Source organism: Sebastes umbrosus, chromosome 6 (assembly GCF_015220745.1).
Source record: "Sebastes umbrosus isolate fSebUmb1 chromosome 6, fSebUmb1.pri, whole genome shotgun sequence".
Classification (NCBI taxonomy): domain Eukaryota; kingdom Metazoa; phylum Chordata; class Actinopteri; order Perciformes; family Sebastidae; genus Sebastes; species Sebastes umbrosus.
In genome coordinates, this window is record NC_051274.1 from 33227042 (window position 1) to 33246869 (window position 19828).

A 19828-nucleotide genomic window follows, 5' to 3' on the forward strand; every position below is an offset into this window, starting at 1 on the left:
AGGACTGAAACTAACAACTATGTTCATTATCTATTAATCTTTTGATGGATTTTTTATTTTTTTGATGTTCGTTTAGTCCATAATGTTAGAAAATAGCATAATTTCCCAGAGCCCACAGGGAACAAACTGCTTGTTTTATCCATCCAGAACCAAAAGAACTTCCAGTTACACAGTATGAAACCTATAAAAGCAGCAGATCCTCACTTTGGAGAGGCTGAAACAAGCAAATGTTTCTGTTTGGCTAACTAAGTTTTAATGGAAGTTTTGGTCTGCAGGAGAGAATATCTCATGATGAAAACTTTGTCTGCATAACTATTATTGTTTTTTTTCCCCACAACTTCCTCTTTGTCAAACTAATGATTTCCTTCCCTTTGTCCATGAGTCCGTGCAGGGAGGCAGCACGCAGCGCGCACAGACAGAGAGCTGCAGTGTTTCTACTGAACTCACCTTTCACCGGCTTAGTGGAATGTTTTGTGCGTCAAGTTCAGTCCAACACACAAACCCTGAACCTTACAGCATTATCTCCTGAAGACAGCTGTGCTGAGGACCTCTGACTTCCATGTGCTTATATGGTCTCGCTCACTCCTCCTCCCCCCTCCACTTTCTGTGCAAATGGTACAGTCCATTTAAAAAGGTGCTTGTCATCTCAGTGCTCTGTGTCCTTTCAACAGTCAGCTGCAGGGAGCACATTTCACAGGGGCAGTGCTGGCTGTCTAACACACATACACACACATACACACACACACACTCTCATGCTGTTATCAAACTCTCTCTCACACACACACACACACACCGGCATGCTCGCACACTGACACACTCACAGCACACACACACCAAAGCGCACACTGGCAGATACACATCCCCCCTGAGCTGGATGCCTCTCTTTAAGGGGAAAGGACAAACTGCTTTGAGGATTTAACTTGGCTTTAAAAGGGAGAACAGACAGAGAAAGAGGAAGGATTTATTTGGGGACACCTTCCTTCACAGGAGATGTACAACTTGTCAGCATGACACCTTGTCTGGATTCCCCTCTCCTCCTCAGGCAAAAATCCTGAAAATGATGGATGACAACAAGCAGCTGGCTCAGCGCATCGATGGGGCCATCCAGTCCGCCAGCCAGGAGGTGACCAACCTGCGGTCAGAGCTGAGCGCCACCAGCCGCAGACTGGCCGAGCTGGGGGCAACCGACTCTGCCAGCGTGCTGGAGACCCTGCAGCACAACCACAACGGTAGGAGAGACCCTCGGAGAGAGTGTGTTGTTGAGAAGCAGGAACATGTGGAGAAGGATGCTCTGTGTATAATCTTGTGTGTGCACGTGTGTTTCTGCATGATGAGTGAGTGAGTGGATGAAGTTGAACAAAAGAGGTGAGGGGTTTCTTGTGTCCCCTCTCATGTTGAATAATTAACCTCCTGAAGCTTTAAGAGGGTTGGGGTGGGGGGGTGGTGGTGCACTTCAGTAAGGGCAGAGTGGGTAAAGTTACAGCCTCCTTTCACTCTCGGCCACTCTGCTGTCTGCTTAGTTCATTCTGCTCTCCCTTAACTGGGCAACGGATCTGTGTCTCTTGAGGAGCAAAGGAAAAGGGGGCTGGTTTCAGGGTTGCCGTGGGTTACTGTTACCGAGAGCTGTTTGAATGGCTGCCCAGTCTGCAGAATGTGTGTGTGTGTGTGTGTGTGTGCGTGTGCGTGTGTGTGTGTGTGCTGCAGCTGCTCTGTTTGCCCTTTTCCAACTTTTTTTTTACACAGAGTTTGACATACATAGAGGTAACAGATGTGCGTTTTGTGTACATGCATAAGCATGGGTGGTGTATGTGCTGCCCATGCTGTCATGTCATTTCAGCTTCTGGCACAAACACACACACACACACACACACACACACTCACACTCACACTCTCGCTGTTTCCATAGCAGTCAGCTGGTACAGCGAGCCCATCTGACAGGATACGTTCCGTCTTGGCGTCGGGGATCTGCTTTGAAACCACATATCTCTCAGATACTTCTGAAAATCAAGCTCAGTAAAAGGTCTGCTGTGTGTTTCCTCTCTCTCTCTCTCATTCACAAGGAAAAATGTGTTGGCTAACTCTCCCTTTACAATGACAAAGAGTCATTTAGTCCTCAGTTGACCTCTGTGGTGGTTTTTTTTTAAAGAGGAAAATGTGAAGGCAGGCTGCCTTACACAGCTGGTCAGGAACAGTTCATTCATGTGTCAGCATTGTTTTCAATGGACTGACCCTGTCGCTTTGTTTTTCAGTTATTTCTTTCTGCTTTATGTGTGTGTGTGTGTGTGTGTGTGTGTGTGCCTTGCGGTATCCCTTTAACCCCGATGCACGCTCACACACTCCTGCTGTTCCCATAGCAGTGTGTGTGTGCGCCAGTGTGAGTGACGACAAGCATTCCTCTGGGAGGGTTTGAGCACTGATGTCATTGTCCCTTGTAGCTGCTTCTCTGCTGAGCTGAAACGATGCCCGAGGTGTGCATGTTCACATGGTGGAATCACGTTCATCTACAGAGGAGATTCATGAAACTCACATAAATATAACATCACAGAGACTGCAGAAAAAAACACTTTCTAACAGGTTCCTTCTTATAATGTTTCTGTAATGATACACATTAAGGAACTGACACCGATCTGTTGATCTCTCTCTCCAGATGGATTTTATCAGACATAATTGTCTAGAAATACATTGCTTAGTAGGGGTGGGAAAAAAAACGATTCACCTATGTATCGTGATTTTGAAATAGATTTTTTGAATCTCATAATCAATATCTTTGCTTCATGTGAGTCTATGTGGAGGTAGAAGGAAATTACCGCTTTTATTGTTGTAGTCTGAGTAACGTGACGTCATATCCGTTCCGTATCCGTCAACCAAAACAAACCGCGGAGGGTCAGCGTGGATACGACCTGCACCCTCACATGTTAAATCCAGCGTGGTAAACACTACACATCCAGTAAAGGATGGAAACACTTTGGGTTTCACACATTGACAGGAAAAGCAGAGCTAGACATCACGGCTAAAGCTGCATGCTAACTCTGTCACGGACAGGAAACGTCATCGTATCGCCGTAACATACGGTCGAGCCGGCCTTCGCTCTCATCTCCGTGGTCAAATGTAGCCGACGCTACAACTGTAGAGCACCCAGATACTGACATTTATGTTAAATGCATTGAAACGGCCCCGATGGAGCTGACCATGGATGGATAAAGAGAACGGAGCTGACGGGAGAGCTAGAGACGGACTTGGTGAAGTTAGAGGAAGTAGACACGTGGGACTACGTCCGGTTTTCAAAATAAGGTGTTAACAAAGGGAAATGTATATACAAAATACATATATGGAAATCAGATTGATTGGATTATATTCACCAGAAAACATTACATGTCCCTTATAAATTAAAAACAAAATAACACTAATTTGAGAGGGAAATCTTAGATTTTTGGTTTGCTGGAAAAATGTAATAATTAATTCCTGACAATGACTGATATATTTGACTTCAGGACATCTCTGAGTACATACATGCTGAAAATCAAACATTTTGACTGGAATAATTTAGATATTAACTAAAGTAAAGTGTATGATTTAACTTTTCCCATGGTTTAGTGTTAAAAAAGTGAACAAAAAGCGCAATGAACCGTACTATCGAATCGCAATACTTATGGAATCGGCACTCGAGTATTGCGATAGTATCGAATTGGGAGATAGGTGAATCGTCCCAACCCTACTTATAAATACCACATTAACACTTTCTAACGGGTCCATTCTTAAAATGTTTCTGTAATGATACGCATTAAGGAGCTGACACCTACCTCCAGGATGGATTTCGTCAGACACAATTGTGTAGAAATGCAGTGCTAAGTGGTTCTGAGTGCTCTTTCTCCAACATAGCACATGACACACACACACACACACACACACACACACACACGTCCTTTTGATTCTGAAGATTGTGGTTGCTCATTCCTGCTTTTGTTTGGCCCGTATATCTTCCCACTGTCATTGTGTCTATGTCAATAAGTCTTTTTTTTCTTGTCTTCACACCCACCGCCAGCGCCACCGCTCACTGTCTGTTTCAACCCCCTCTCTCTCCTGCTAGCTGTTCTTTTTACAAGCCCAGGGTGTATAATAGAAACGGCTGGGGATAGGGGGATTAGGTAATTTATCACCAGTGGCTGTGTTGGGAAGGGGAGGTGTGAGCGAAGGGTCGCTGGTTCATTGCGCAGCCGGCAGAGTGGCTGTCCTGAGGGAAGCGTGTGCTGTGGGTGCTACCTGGCACTTCACTTCCAGCAGCACTAACCTTGCTAGCAGCCTAGCTTACCTTAATTGCATTTCTAGTGCCTGGGGGGTTTTCATTTGCATGTTACATTCATCCCAGCGAATGCAAAAGTTAAGGAATAAATGGGAGTACTTCATGTATTAGAGGTATATACTCACAGTAGTTTCTAAAACACACACTATCCAGCTTCCACATCTCGTTCTCTCTCAAACAATCTTCCACCTTGTCTATCCTCTGAACTCACTAGTATCCTCCTGTGGTAGTTCACGAGCTTCCCCTTGGATTTAAATGGACTACATTTAGCTTTTGCTGTGGTGCTATGGGGCTGCTTATATAGAGAAATGCTGAGCAGCCATAAAAACTGGCTCACAACTTCTGCCTGTGGCCCCGATTCATGCCGTTCTCATTTTCTCTTTGTGTATGGGAGAGAGTGTCACGTCCAGCTCGTCTCTGGAAATTGTAAGAGTGAATGAGAAGAAGCCCATTCTAATGCCGCCATATATTTCTTTTTGCTAGAGGTATTTTCGAGGTGTCTTTCATTTTTACTTTGGTAAAGTTTTCAGTAATGGTTGTCGTGAACAAGAAGCTTTTTATTCAAATTGTGTGAGATTTAGAATGAACTGCTTCCTACAGCCTATTTCATAGAGTTAAAAAACTCCATCTGTAGTCTCCAGTTTGTGTGTGACTCACATTGTCAAACCACAATCACGCACGCTAGATCCACTGTGGTTACCTGGATTAGATCTGGCACAACCAACACGGAGCAGACGTCAGTGCTGTTGGTTTAATCTTTGGTGTATGCGGTGCAAATCAACGGGAGTGAGAGAGATGGTGACGTTCCTCAGGATGCATGCATTAGAGGTACAGTATTAAATGGACTCTGTTGTCATGGAGACGCCTCAGTTGTCATGACACGATCAGCAGTGTAGTCACTGCTTTTAAGCCCTGCTAAATATACATTAAAATGCAAATTAAATGTTCATGTTCTTATTCTTTTCAATGAAAGTTGAGTTTATCATGCTGTAAAAGCATCCATCTTCATTGCCTTGGCTGAACTATTTCCTTCCTATTACTTGTCCTATAAGGTGCCCTGATACAGACAAAACAATGGCAGCGTTGTGGAATTCTTTCACTGTATAATTATCCTGTATAAGGACATACTGTTGTGCATTAACACTGATTCAACCAGCCAATGCTCTCTGCAGAAACAACGTCCTTTCTCAATATCAACTGCTGTTTTCTGTAAACTATTTAACTCATGCCAACTGTATGCACGTTGGCTTATGTACGTATAGTGTCTGTGTCAACTTGAAATGATGTCATCAGGACACATCACATATTAGTGATCTGCTACGTCAAAATAAAATCCTTCACCAAGAGAAAAAGCGAATAAACAACTATGTGTCTAATGTAATTGTAACGAAAGGATCTTTCAGTCTATTATACAGTCATAGTATATAAACATGTGGAATAATCTTTATAATGGAAAAGAGCTCTGCTGAATGGGAATAATCCTTGAGGGCTCATCATGGATTGTTTTGTGCCTTTTTATGTTTCATAGTAAAGTGACAACAGAGAGAGAAGGATAGAAGGATGACATGCAACTATAGACTGTATATAAGAAGTGGATGTAGTCACCGTGATGTCACCCATTGGTTTGTGGACTGCCGTTTTGAATCCCTCGAATTTGGCATTTTGGCCGTCACCATCTTGTTTTTTTACAACCAGAACGAGACACGAGAGGATGGAGTAAAGCACAACCAAATGCTGAATAAGACATTTTTAGACGACCAAAATGTTACAATTAACTTTCATGAACTGAAAACACGCTGTGAAAGGGTTAAAGTTGTAAGATGCCAATTACAAGGTAGCTCCGCCCTAAAGCATCCCCTGCTTTATGGTCTATCTGACTCTAAATGGGACCATAATTTACTAAATGAACATCATGCTGTATTGAAGAAGACTTGAAACTAGCGACTGAGACCATAAACTCATGTTTACAATGTTTACTGAGGTAATAAATCAAGAGAGAAGTAGGCTCATTTTCTCATAGACTTCTATACAATCAGACTTCTTTTTGCAACCAGAGGAGTCGCCCCCTGCTGGCTGTTAGAAAGAATGCAAGTTTAAGGCTTCACTTTTCAGACCCGGAGGTTGCCCACTGCATGCAACACAGATCCCTCGCTGGATTCAAACCAGGACATGGTGGTTACATGTTTACTTGTGCTAAATTTTGCATACAACTAATGCTTTAGACAGCTTTCAGAAGTTGTAAAACCTTTTGGTCAGCTACTCTTTTGGATTCTTTTCCCCAGAGAAACGGTGACAAGTTGAAGCAAGCAGTGTAAATTGACCTACTTGATATATTTTCTAGTGTTTAGCAACCTTGTTTAGCACTACTGCTCTCCCACACTTAGCTGAATGTCACTGACTTTGAGTTTATTTGTGTCCGAGTGTGAAAATATGCTGATACTGTTTTTGGATAAAGCATTGGGTATTTTTCTGCAGCTGATTGTATTCTTACCACCTCTCTTGAGGGATGATAATGTTTGTTTATTCAGCATCCAAAGGTTATGAGAGGAGAAGGTCAGCTCTATTACGTTTAATGACTCAGCCATTCTTGTAGTTGAGAGTGTTTGAGCCCGGCGTGGTTTGTTCAAGCATTCGGTACATTACCGCCTAAACACAAAGGGCATGCGTTTCTATCTGAACCTCATCAGAACGTTTTACACCATGTCTGGGTAATCATTTGAGTTAAACACAGATTTTATCCTCGCGATAATTAAAAATACGAAAAATATATTAATCTTCAAGGAGGGGGTTATCCAGAAGATCAAGAATGAGTTAGGCCTATTATATCATTTAGCATGGAGGATTTGCTGTCTCTATACATCATTAATGAGCAGACAAACTCTGCATGTTAAAATGCTACTGAGGCTATATTGGTGGTGTTCTGTAATTCTGTTCACGAAAAGCCTCCCTGGCCATTGACATTAGATATTAAACAGAATTAAGAATATCGGGAGGCTATTTGCTTTAAAAGTAGCTCCATTAGAGTTGAAGTAGACATGACAAGACTACTCATGCTTTAATACTATTAGCCAAGGCTCGAATTGGAATGAAAAAACGTGCCCGTTCTCTAGACCAGCATCTGCACAGCATGTCGTAGTGGGTGTTATTATGTGGTTTAACCTCTATTTCACGAGCACCTTAAAGTAGGACAGCTCACGCCTCTCTCAGAACGGCCCCCACCTGCAGCCTCCAGGTCGATGGCCGGCCATTCATCAATACAGCAGGACTTTGAAAGCGAAAGCGAGAGGCTAAGCTTTTCTTCACCAGCTGTGTGGCAGAACCCACTGGCATCTAAATCCACCCACACATGATCAGCGATAAAATCTCTCTGCGCTGGCTGTGCCGTTGTTTCCCTACGGGGAGAGCGACTCCGCTTGACAAGGCGGAAGTGCTACCCTAGGCTTGACGCACCGCTCCAAATTGCCACTGAGCGCTGTGCTCAAATTATTGACGCTGACCTTTCAAAGCACATCCAATGAGATAACAGCTGTAACTGTTGTTGTTGCCTAGAAATAGGGGTGTAACGGTACACAAAATTGACAGTTCGGTTAGGTACGTACCTCGGTTTTTGGGTCACGTTTCGTTACGTTTTTGGTACAATACGGAAAACAAAGAGAATGCTAGTTCAACTCCCCGCATGGACCAAGACTGGTAGCTGGAGAGGTGCCAGTTCACCTCCTGGGCACTGATGGGGTTGCCCTTGGCTAAGGGCGTTTTTAGACCTGTAGTTTGTTTGCTCTGGTCCAAATCAGGGACCAAATTGTTACCATGTTGCATATTGCCTCGAGTTTGTCTTGTGTTCACACAGCATCATTTACAAGCGGACCAAAAGTTTGGTGAGCAAAGAAACTGCTCTCTAATTGGTCAGAAAAAGCTGCCTACTGCTCCTGCTACTAGGATGGGTTAAATGCAGTTGGGCGTTTCAGGGAAATTACTGTGATTACAATTTTTATGTGGCTCCCATCATTCTGTGCACAGCGTTAACATGGAATTGTCAGTATATTAGAGAGACACTACTCGCACCGTGAATGCTTCATTAACAGCGAGAAGAGCTTGGACATTTGTACTCCTGCAGAGTGCAGCATGCACACGTGCATACACCCACACATGTGACATGGACTCCTAATTCCTACTTTAACAATCACCTATATATATATATATATATATATATATATATATGTGTATATATATATATGTATATATATATACAGCTCTCACTAACGGCTACTGTACATGGAACATGCTGCGATCATTTTTGTTCCACATCTAGTTTCTTCAACACGTAGATCTGTCTTCCCAGCGCTGTTTATGTATCTGCTAAATTGTTTTTACATTTAATTTCCAAGTCAATATAAAATAAATACAAATGCAGATTGTCTCTCCTCAAAGGCACAACTGTTTCAGACTCACCGTTGATTCCCAGCTTGAATATAGGAAATAAAGACAAGATTTGCATAATTTGGGAAGACGCTTTTATATCTCAGCCATTTGAAAATGTCAACAGGCTTTCACATAATGTTCTACCCTCTTCAATTAGGGTAATGTATGCAAAAAGGGGTCTTTAGCATGGATTCTTTTCCAGCATTGCTTCAAATGTCACTGCTTTCTTGGTAAGAGTACGATTTGAGTGCTTTTATATTATACTGCACATATCAATAGCCACATATATTGCATTGAATAAATCATCATTATTTCAGTATATATTATTCAGTTATTTATAGCATTTGAAACAAACATCTACTATAAATATAACTGATTATGAATGTGACTACCTCAAATATGTAATGCATGAAAACACAGGGCCACATTTTTGGAATCCAATCTGTGCGTTTTCTTTTATATGCTTTGTTTTATTTTGTTTGCTTAAATTTCTGAACACATCTCCAGATGCCAAAGCACTGAACATTTGATCACTGCCTCTGCTGCATCAATCACCGAGGGGGAAAAAAAATATCATTGTCTTCTTTTATTGTTAAGTTGCGGTCCTGTCAAAAAAATCCCAGCAGAGTCATCCGAGTGTAGAATGTCCTCACATAGATTACAGGTTTTGCCACGAATTGCATTTCCGGCTGTCTTTTGTCTGATCAGACGACGCCTGGAAAACCTGACATTTTGCAACATACCCTTTCACACTCCCCCTTTCACTGATTTGATGAAGAGGGATAGGTGTAAAGCTGCCGTCACTCAGAGAGGCATTCGGTGTAGAACGCCAGCTGGGTGAGTGAAAAACAAAGAAACAAAAAGACAGGAAAGATGTAACAGGGGTAGTGCAGTCATAAAAAGAACTGCAATGAATTACCTCAAGCTGTGAAAACGGCACCAAATCTCATTAGTGTTTTTTTTTTGTAGATGGAGATGGCTTTTTGAGTTCCTCTCTGTCTACGGCAATGAGAAACTTAATGGCTTGTGTGAGTCAAAATGATAGTCCTCCTCAGGTTTCATGTTTATAGCACGTTTTATGGACATTTATTTGACAAAGTTACCCAACAGATGGTTACTCATCAAAGCGGTCCTCAAAAGTGCAACGAAAATTGGAAACGCCACAGCCGCCTTTGGCAAACTTCACTAGAGCTCCTCTGCTGGCGTCGACTGCAGCAACTTTCCTAATGAATTCCAAGTTTAGAAGGATCACACCACCCACGTGAGGTTGTATTTCAAACGGAACGACCCGTGTCGGTATAATTAATAAGGCTGAAACCCGAACATGTGGTTGAAGGAAGTAATTACTTGTCTATAAAGCATGTTAATGATGAGTGATGTTAGTCTGTAACCATATGCTTAAAGGTCATTCATTTACATACACATGTAGTCATCAAGCGACTGAGGGAACTTTGTGAATTAGATTGATTACAACGTAGTATAAAGTTAAAACATCACGTGCTGCCTCTTATGCGTATGTTCACCATATTCTGGGTGTGTATTCATAGCGCTGCCACACACACACACACACACACACACACACACACAAACAGACACACGCACACGCCTCTTTGTGGCCTTGTCGTAAGTTCTTGAGCGGAGGAGGAAAGTGTTTTCCAGACAGTCATCTGCTATCAGCAGGCCTTGACACACTAGCAGTGGCTTTATTTGACATTATAACTCTAATTAACTCGCTCCTCCACTACCACACATATTTATTCTCTACCTGAATAGACAATTTGATGCCCTTCGTAGCATTGGGGTAGGTCAGGTCTGTAGTGCATATTTGATGTTTTGGGTTGGTCACAGTATGCATTAATGAGTTCGGGTTGCTCTCGGGTATGTAAATGAGCGTTGCCCTCTGTCCTTCAGCCCTGCCTTTTCCTGAAAACTGATGCTAACAGCACTCTCACGCACAGCGGCAGATGGCGTGAGCGAGTGTAACCGGTGACATTGCGCATATTCAGATGCCATGAAGTGCAAATGCTGAGCTGTGTCATGCAAAACTGTGGAAGTAGAGGGCGAGAAAGAAAGAGGGGAGCGTGAATTGTACTTTTCCAACAGAAAGACATTTCAGAGAGGATCCGGATTATTCTATAGCTCCATGAAGGTGACAGTCCGGCGTAATGGATTGTGCACCATGTGGATAGACTACTGTGAACAATGATTAAAACTCTCATTAGTTTGATGGAAAGCTTCATTAGCGGGTGATGGTGGGTGGTGGGCATCATTGTTTTTATACTGCATCCACTAAGACCTCCCATTAGTCTCTAGATGGCCTTCATTTGATATATTTGCCACCGGGCCCGGCTCAAACATATCACAACTAACTTGTTCCTCCAGATAATGTGCACGAGAATCATTGTATTGTTGCCAGTGATCCAGTGATCATAAATGACATGAAATGAGAAATTAAGGCAGCTGGATCCAGCCAAGTCCACACTGCAATTACATGGGATGGGAGTCTGGTGTAGAAATGTGCACAGTGGAGGCTGATAGGTCTGCTCTGTCGCCCCAGAGAATGGCTCCTAATAGGCCGAGATAGGAGATGAGGAAAGCGTGTGCTCGTCAGGCACGGAGCCCCCCAGTGGTTTCTGAATGATGTGATGTGACGGGGACCCGGGAGGGGGGGGAGGGTCCTCTGCGGGGCCTCCTAAGATTTTGTCAGCAATTATTCACAATGAGGTGCAGTCGGACGATCGTCCGTGGCAGCGGCAATGATGAATGGACATTTCCTCTCTTCATCTCACATTTCTGGAAGTGGTAGATTGACGTGAGGATTGGTGTTCAGAAAGTATTTGTAGTATTATGTTTTCAAAAAAGGACTTTATTTGATTGTTAGGCTTAAATATTCAATATCGATATGTATTAGGGATGCTAATTTTGAAAAAAATTCTGAACAGATAACCGACCCTTGTTAAAGATTATTAACCCTTAACAATTATTAATCGTTAACAGACAAGATTAGTGCCTCGCATGCAGCAGTGCTCCGGCTGCAGTGTAGGAGCACAACAGACAACCCGAGTCTCCAGTTCACCGTCAGGAGAGTAGCAGCCACGATGCTGCGTTCACTGTTTCCAGTTCACCGTCAGGAGAGTAGCAGCCACGATGCTGCGTTCACTGTCTCCAGTTCACCGTCAGGAGAGTAGCAGCCAGGATGCTGCGTTCACTGTCTCCAGTTCACCGTCAGGAGAGTAGCAGCCAGGATGCTGCGTTCACTGTCTCCAGTTCACCGTCAGGAGAGTAGCAGCCAGGATGCTGCGTTCACTGTCTCCAGTTCACCGTCAGGAGAGTAGCAGCCACGATGCTGCGTTCACTGTCTCCAGTTCACCGTCAGGAGAGTAGCAGCCACGATGCTGCGTTCACTGTCTCCAGTTCACCGTCAGGAGAGTAGCAGCCACGATGCTGCATTCACTGTCTCCAGTTCACCGTCCGGGAGCGTTAACTTAGCAGCCACGATGCCACTTTCCCGGTAAAAGTCTCCACCGCACATTTAGTTCAGTTTAGCAGGTTGTCAGCTGTGTGTCTGCCCGGCGTAACGTTAGCGAGTGTCCGACAAACCATGTGTGTGTTTGTGCTACGTTAGCAGCTCTAGCATTGCCGGAGGCTCCGTGTTCGACGCCGCCGCACACATACATACAATCTGTCAGCGCAGCGTAACTTTAACGAGTGACCGACAGACCGTGTGTGTGTGTTGCAGTGGTGAGTGTGAGGTTTGTCGGTGGCTTTATTTCTGTAGCTGTAGCAGTTTGTGTACAGTTTATTTGTCGGTAAATAAATGCTACAACTCCTCCGCTCAAGCGAGCTCAAGAGACCGGAGTCAACTTCCTGTATCCTGCAGGTGGGCTGTTAAGGTGGACCAGCTTTTCTCCTTAAAGTGACGAGCCGCTCCTCTGAGCCGCTCAGCTTTATTAATATTATTAATATTAATAATTAACTATTATTAACATTTCTTTTAGCCGTTTTAACTGATAGCGTTAATAGGTTACAATGCTTAATGGCGGTTAACGGTTAAACGGTTAACTATTAACATCCCTAATACGTATCTATACTTTGATATTTTTGACAACACTAGTTTCATGAATGACATTTCAATGCAGAGCAATGTTCATCTTCTACTCGTACAACATGGTGTTAATTTTAGATCCTAGCTCCGGGGTACATGATGTGTGCAACCCAAGCTGATACGGGTATTTTGGGTGTAAGTATGGCCGAATAGAATTACTGCATAGCTCTGCAGAGGTGCCTCTGAGCATTTTCAGACATATGTACTGGTCCTAGGTCGGATTTCTTCTTTGCACACATCCCACTGCGACCGTTTAGGAGCTGACAAATAGAGCGGGATCTCGGATCAGTGATTCTGTAAAGCCTCTAACTTGTGTGTCAAACCGCTTCCACCAGCTCACGAGGACCAGTCAAGGGAGCTGCGAGAGTGTTTCAAACATTTTTTTGCAAGACGTTGCCTTGAAATTGCTACATCGCTCTTTGAAAAGGGCACAGGATGTTATGTTCTTGGGCTAAAACCAATGACGTTGAATGTTTAAAGTCAAGGATCAGTGGGAGTGTGGAGGTACTCATGTACAGCAGACACTAACGCAGCTACTCAAGTATTAAACACTCCCCTCCACCTCCCACCATTTGTACTTGACATGCTGCCTGGAATGACGCCCTTAAATCTTGTTGATGGTTTTGAGTCTGGATACGTTCACGATTGAGGAATGCCAATAACAGTTTCCTCCCTCTGTTGATGCTTTTTTTCTGTATTATAGGTACTTGATCATGTTGGCTTAGGATGGCTTTAAGTCCTGTCATTGTTGAGGTCACAAGAGAGCTTTTGGGATTGTAGTTGTCTGATAGTATTTTCTTGTCTCTACTCGATGCCAGATATTTTGTAGGCGTCACTCTTTCTTTGGCTGTGATCACATTTGACACCTGTGCTTGAACCAAATATGCAGCTGTGACTGCTGCTAGTGACAGAGAGCCAGAGGTCAACGGGCACAGACGCATTACATCATCGTTGTTATTGCTATGCAACACGAGGTTTGATAACAAGCTATCCAATAGCCTTTTTCCATTCACATGGGCTGGCTTGGCTCGGTTTGGCTCGGCGCGTCAGCCCAGCACGGCGGGGATTTGCAGCTCCGTTACAACACGGCTGTGAAATAGATGGATAAACACATTACGTATAAATTCTTCACAATAAATGTCCCCCGTTATTTTCCTATTTAAAAAGCTTTTATTATGAAGCAGCAAAATCAGGAAATGTTCATCAGCAGCAACTTAACACGACTCCCAACAGCTGAAAGCGAAACAATAAAACATCTGAAAGTACAAACAGGGACGCAGGAGAGAAACTAAAACCACAGAGATTCGGTTAGAAGCTACAAAAGTACTGAGAGCTGAACACACACAACGTCTTTCCTTCTGGTCTCCTGCACAGACATGAGTTGAATCTCGCAGCACGCTTGTTTTAGGGGGTCGTCGTGGGTTGGATGCAGCCACCGAGACGTCACCGCAACGTGCTTTGAGGCGGGTCGAGTGCACTTTGGCCCGACACCGGAGAAGGTCCATGCCCGGCACAACTCGGCGCGCTAAAACCTGGTAATGGGAACGTAAATCAGCGCTCCGTGGTTTGACTCGGCGCGGCCAAAAGTGCCACTGGAAAAGCCCTACAAGTTGCATTAGCTAGCTTAGTTGAAATAACAAAGGAGGGTGAGGAGGTTGAAAATAAGAGAAAGTTAGTGAGTGCTTTTCTTACTCTTGACGAAGAGAATGTTTGTGGAAACATGATGTGGCGTGACTAAGAAGAGAACGCCTTCACTGTTTTATTATCTTGTCTAACAGCTGCCAATGTAACGCTCGTTTCAAAGTTTACACATAAAGTTTACACATGATAAATCAAAGCTGAATTTGAGACATTTTCTGCTTGTAGATCCCAGGAGTGCACCCTTAACGCAACGCGTCATTGGTTTGGAAGATACAGTAATTAACGCGATAATAACACGTTAACGCAAATTTGTTTTACGCCACTAATTTCTTTTAATGCATTAACGCAATTTGCGTTTTGTTAGGTTGTAGCGGGATCACAACCCAAGGTTTTCGGTTGGGTTTTAAAGCTAGAATAAATGAAGATACTGTCCTCATATGAAACTAGAAAACCTAAAGAATCCATCGGTACCAGCCACGTCATACTAGCTTGTCGCTAAAGAGGCTAAATAACACTCCAAACGTAGCTACATTTTGGCGAGGAATAACTGGCGTGGCCATTTTCAAAGGGGTCCCTTGACTCTCTGACCTCCAGATATGTGAATGTAAATGGGTTCTCCATGCTGTTGTGTTGTTAATTGATTTCTAATAATAAATAGATACATATATTTGTATAAAACTAGCATATTTGTCCACTCCCATGTTGATAAGAGCATTAAATACTTGACAAATCTCCTTTTATTTTGAACAGATTAGGGCAGATTCACAGATTCACAAAACTGCTTTTCTGTTTATCTATTTCTAATCATCTAATTTTTTCACAATTATCACATCAACAATCAGCATCCACAGACACAATGCTGTTTGTTCAAGTCAGTTAGTCTGGCCTGGCTGTTGTGAATATGAGTTATCGTTCAGTCTACATTTGTCCATCTATCAGCACGCAGGCTGTCCGGCCAGCTGGTGCCTGCTGGGTTGGAGAGGCAGATTGGGAAAGCCTGGATGTCACAGTGGGGGCAGGTGGGCCCCGCCATCAGGTACCGTAATGCCCACTGGCACAGACGGGGCCGTCTCCGAGCCGCGCGGTGGGGACGGGACATGTGTGGGGCGGAGGAGAGAGGGAGGCATCTTGAGCCGTGTGTATGCCAACCCTGACAAATTGGATAAAGCCTCCAGTGGGATAGGAAGGGCAGTGCCAGTGTGAGGCTGACATATGAAGAGGACTGGCACAGTGGGTGGAGTGGGCAGAGAGTGGGAGGGGGGTCCGTGAGGGTGGCGGAGAGCAGATGTGTGTGTCAACACAACCCTGGCATCACGCTGAAGGAGAGGGAGCATTACTTATGTTAATGGACGTAAACAGACGGATACACACATACACAGAGAAATAAGTGATGTGTGTGTCGTGTCCTGCGTGTATGAGAGAGACAGAGAGAGAGAGAGAGAGAGAGAGAGAGAGAGAGAGAGAGAGGACCTGCCCTTCTATAACGAGGCCAAAAAAAATACTGCCTCTGGTGCTCTTTCACACATACACAATGTCTGTCTGGGGATGCTCTTCATCCTCTACCTCATTAGTTTTTTCACGTGTCATAAACCACATTTTTTTGCCTTTCTGCTCCTATTACCTCGTATGAAAAATGAATTGGAAGTCATATTTTATCTGCTGATGCATTTGTGCTTTGAACAGACCCACAGACTTTCTTGCAGTGTCAGGTCAGCTGCAGTGTTTGTGCCGTCAGAATAACAGATCACACAGTGAACTGAAGGTAGTGGAAGTGTTATTTTAACTGCATTACTGTAGAATAAGGATGCAAATTGTAAGAACTTTCCTTAATCGATCATTGGTAACACTCAACGATCACTCAATCGATTAATCGTAATTAAAAAACATAAAAGTTGTGCATATACCAAACAATACTGAATGCGTTTTTTTCCTCAATCAAAACCTTATGTCCACATCAACATATTCTCTGACAGCGTTGCATAGCCTACGAAACATATAAAGATAAGTTCGGCGTGGCCATCGCCTATCCTACTACTATCTACTGATGTCTACAATGTAACTATGTTTTGTTTATATTTCAGATCTTTATTTGTAGTAGATGGATTAAATTTCACATGCTCAAACTGTTATTGTCAATTAAAGCTGAAGTAGGCGAGATTGGAGCAAATATTATTAAAAAAAGTTCTTTCTATAAAACGGTCGCTATATTGTGACAGTAGTACATGAAACAGGTAACCTGACAAAAATCATGTTCCTCTGTGTCCTCCGGTGCTCCTAACGGCATCTGTAAGATTTCACAGACCGTAGGAAAACAAGCAGTAAGAGCTGATCTGAGGTCTGCTGTCCATCTGCTGTCTATGAGAGCCGGCTGTCAATCACTCGCAAACTCCGACCAAACGGTCAAACTAGGCAGCGCTGATCAAATATGAATCAATATTATGTTACGTTAATGCCTATTTCTCTCCTCAGATGTTCTCAGAATCATCTTGTAGTGCACGGTTTAGCTGTAAAATGAGAAAGTTTGTGACGCCGCCGCCATTGTGAAATCTGGTGAAGGAACGCCAAGTTCAGCCATGACCGAAGCTCAGCCAATAGGAACGCTCTCTCTCAATGAAATGACCTGTGATTGGTCAAAGTCTCCTGTCATGGGCTAGATTTTGTATAACCTGAAAACAGAGCCATGAGGAGGAGCAGAAGTCTAGTTTTCTCTCAGAACACTTGAATTACAACATGCTGAAAGGTTATTATGGAATATTTCCCCAAAGATGCCAACAATATTGTGCCTACTGCAGCTTTAATCATGAACATCCCTACTATAGAAACATGCTTGTCAAAGGAAACACTAAATTGCCTAAATGTGATGCAATTCAATTAGTGTTATGCTCTTTTTAAATTGTATATACGGTGAAAACGGTCATGTCATGCTGACATGCAAAACCATATATTTACTTCAGAATACAAGTGGTTCTAGGCTAAACTAGATACTCCAACTAGATTCTGTTGTAAACTCTCCTTTTGTTAATATTATTTTGTGTATAGGTTTACCATAAGTTACAACGATGACTCTCAAATTTGTACTCGGCTCACTCATGCTCTGTTATCACCGGACAATCAAGCATTAAAGTACACTTCTGGTACCGGTAAAAACAGGTGGCTAACAGTCAATTAGATTGCAGGTGTGTATATTGCATCATTACATCAGACCTCCATTAGCAAGCTGAAGCAAAATTGCTCATTTACACAAAACTAAAGCTGTTACACATTTCTTCACAGTTGGTTTCACCTCAGAAAAAGTGGGGATTCACTCAAATGTTTCTCCTGAGTTGCAGAAACTAACCTTTTCTTGTCAGTTCTGTCAGGTTTCGTTCATTCAAACTGATTTGACAACAAAAGTAAAAAAGGCTGGTTCTCAGTAGCTCTGTTGGCAGACGGAGAACTGTATTTGCCTTAACCCACTTAAGGGGTCTGTCCTGTCATCGTCTTTCATTTTATTGATCGGAATAATGCTGCAACGACCGACACCGTAGCTCGCTGTAGTGCAGCGTTCGTTATGTAATGAGGACATTAAACAGTAAGTTAGAAGATATTAGATGATATGTTGAAAGCAATCAAAAGCCTCTCTGCATTGCTAATTGAATTCAACTGCCATTGATTAACTGAACTGCTGGTCCGAGGCAGCGTATCATGATGCAGGCAATATGAATGGCCTCTAAGACTCAACAAGCAGGGGTGTTAGTTTAGGGTCGATGCGTTATTGAGCCCGGACATAACCCTTAACTGTGGACCACATGACCTCTAAGCTGAGGATGTGATGTCCTCCTCATTAGAAAGTGATCAATGCGTCACCGTCCCTGTTTAAGGCCCATTGAATGTTTATCAGCAGGAAGCTAGGCAGATGCCTGATCAATAGGGGGGACAAGGGAAAAGGAACAGAAGAGTCACGACTACCAAATGTTTCTTTTGTAAGCAGTCACCCAAAGAAAGTCCCTGACCTTCTCTATTTGATCCGTTGTTTATAAGCGCCAAGAGACGTAAATTGGTTCTCATTTTTTTGGTGTTGATTTATTTGAGATGTTTGTCATTTTAACTTTATTTCTGATGTTTTCTTGTCTTATTGATTTTCTATCCTTTTATGCTTTCTGCGTTTTTAGATTTGCAAACTTGTATATGTGAACTATAGATTTTATCGGTATTATTGGACCGTAATACTGTGAAACTAGTGGTGTAACGCAGTGGTTCTCAACCAGGGGTCCTTGAGGGAGTTCCAGGGGCTTCCCAGAAAAATGGGGAATAGTTTATTTTCACTATTTAATTCACTATAGTGAATAAGTGAGCGATGTGAGTAAGAGTCATAACAGTGAGTATTCCTCCTCAACTCTAGTTGACAACTATAGAATTCTGGTCTTAATCATATCTAACAACCAAAACATTTTCAGATGGAGGTCTCTGAAGCAAAATCTGTCCCTGACCTAATGTGTATCAATTTAGGGATCACACGAAAAACACGGAAAAGGTTGAGAAGTACTGATGTAACGGACCGTAGCTGATCTGTGATCTGACCCGCACGGATCCACCGATACACGGTGAACAACAAATCCGTGTTGAAATCGGCAGGATGAGAACTAATCAACGTCGGCAGCACCGGAGCAGCTAGCGTACGGAGGTTCGTTACATACATTATGGCGCGTTCAGGCTCTATTCAGTAAAAACGATCAAGCGAAGGTAAATCCAAACGTTATCATGATGTGTTCAAATGTAATCTTGAATCAAAACCGTGATACGATCTGAACCGTGAGATTTGTTATCCGTTGCACTCCTCTGTGAACCTGCGGAGGTATAGCAGGGTTCATTATAAACACCAGTTACATAATGATTACTTTACTCATTGCTGAGATTTCTGGCGTTCTGAATTGTACATTCTAGCCCATCCTGTTGTAAACAAACCCCCGGCATTGTTGCATTTCCAACTTCTCAAAGAGGGAGGATGGTGCTACCAGTGTGTGACTGCCGTTCTAACACCTTTTTTTATTCTGAAGTCAAATTAGCTTCTGGTAAAAAAAAGTCTGCTCTCATTTGCAAGCTTTCTGGGTGTGTTGTAGATATTTTCTGTCCTTTACCTGACCTAATGGTAATCCTTGGTTGCAGACAAACGGACCAAAAAGCTGTAAATTACTTACTTAAACATCAAGCCCTGAAAATCTCCCTCTTATTACAGAAACAGCCTCTAAAATGTTGTGGCAAGTCCTATTTGTATTACAGAAGTTGGTTCTTATCTGAGACATAACAAAGAGACAGGTACCGCCGACTGCTCTGTCAGTCTAGAAGTAGTTATGGCTCTTCATCTCTCTGGGACGAAGAGGCTT

General features: G+C 43.1%; 1 protein-coding gene across 4 annotated transcripts in view; it reads left to right on the top strand.

Annotated features, from left to right (window-relative positions):
- kazna (kazrin, periplakin interacting protein a) overlaps positions 1-19828 on the top strand; it is a 237370-nt gene that overhangs the window by 72875 nt on the left and 144667 nt on the right. For all 4 annotated transcript variants that reach the window (XM_037772428.1, XM_037772425.1, XM_037772427.1 and 1 more), the window contains exon 4: positions 1043-1229. In XM_037772428.1, the coding sequence (XP_037628356.1) occupies positions 1043-1229 (187 nt within the window). The remainder of the gene's footprint in view (positions 1-1042; positions 1230-19828) is intronic.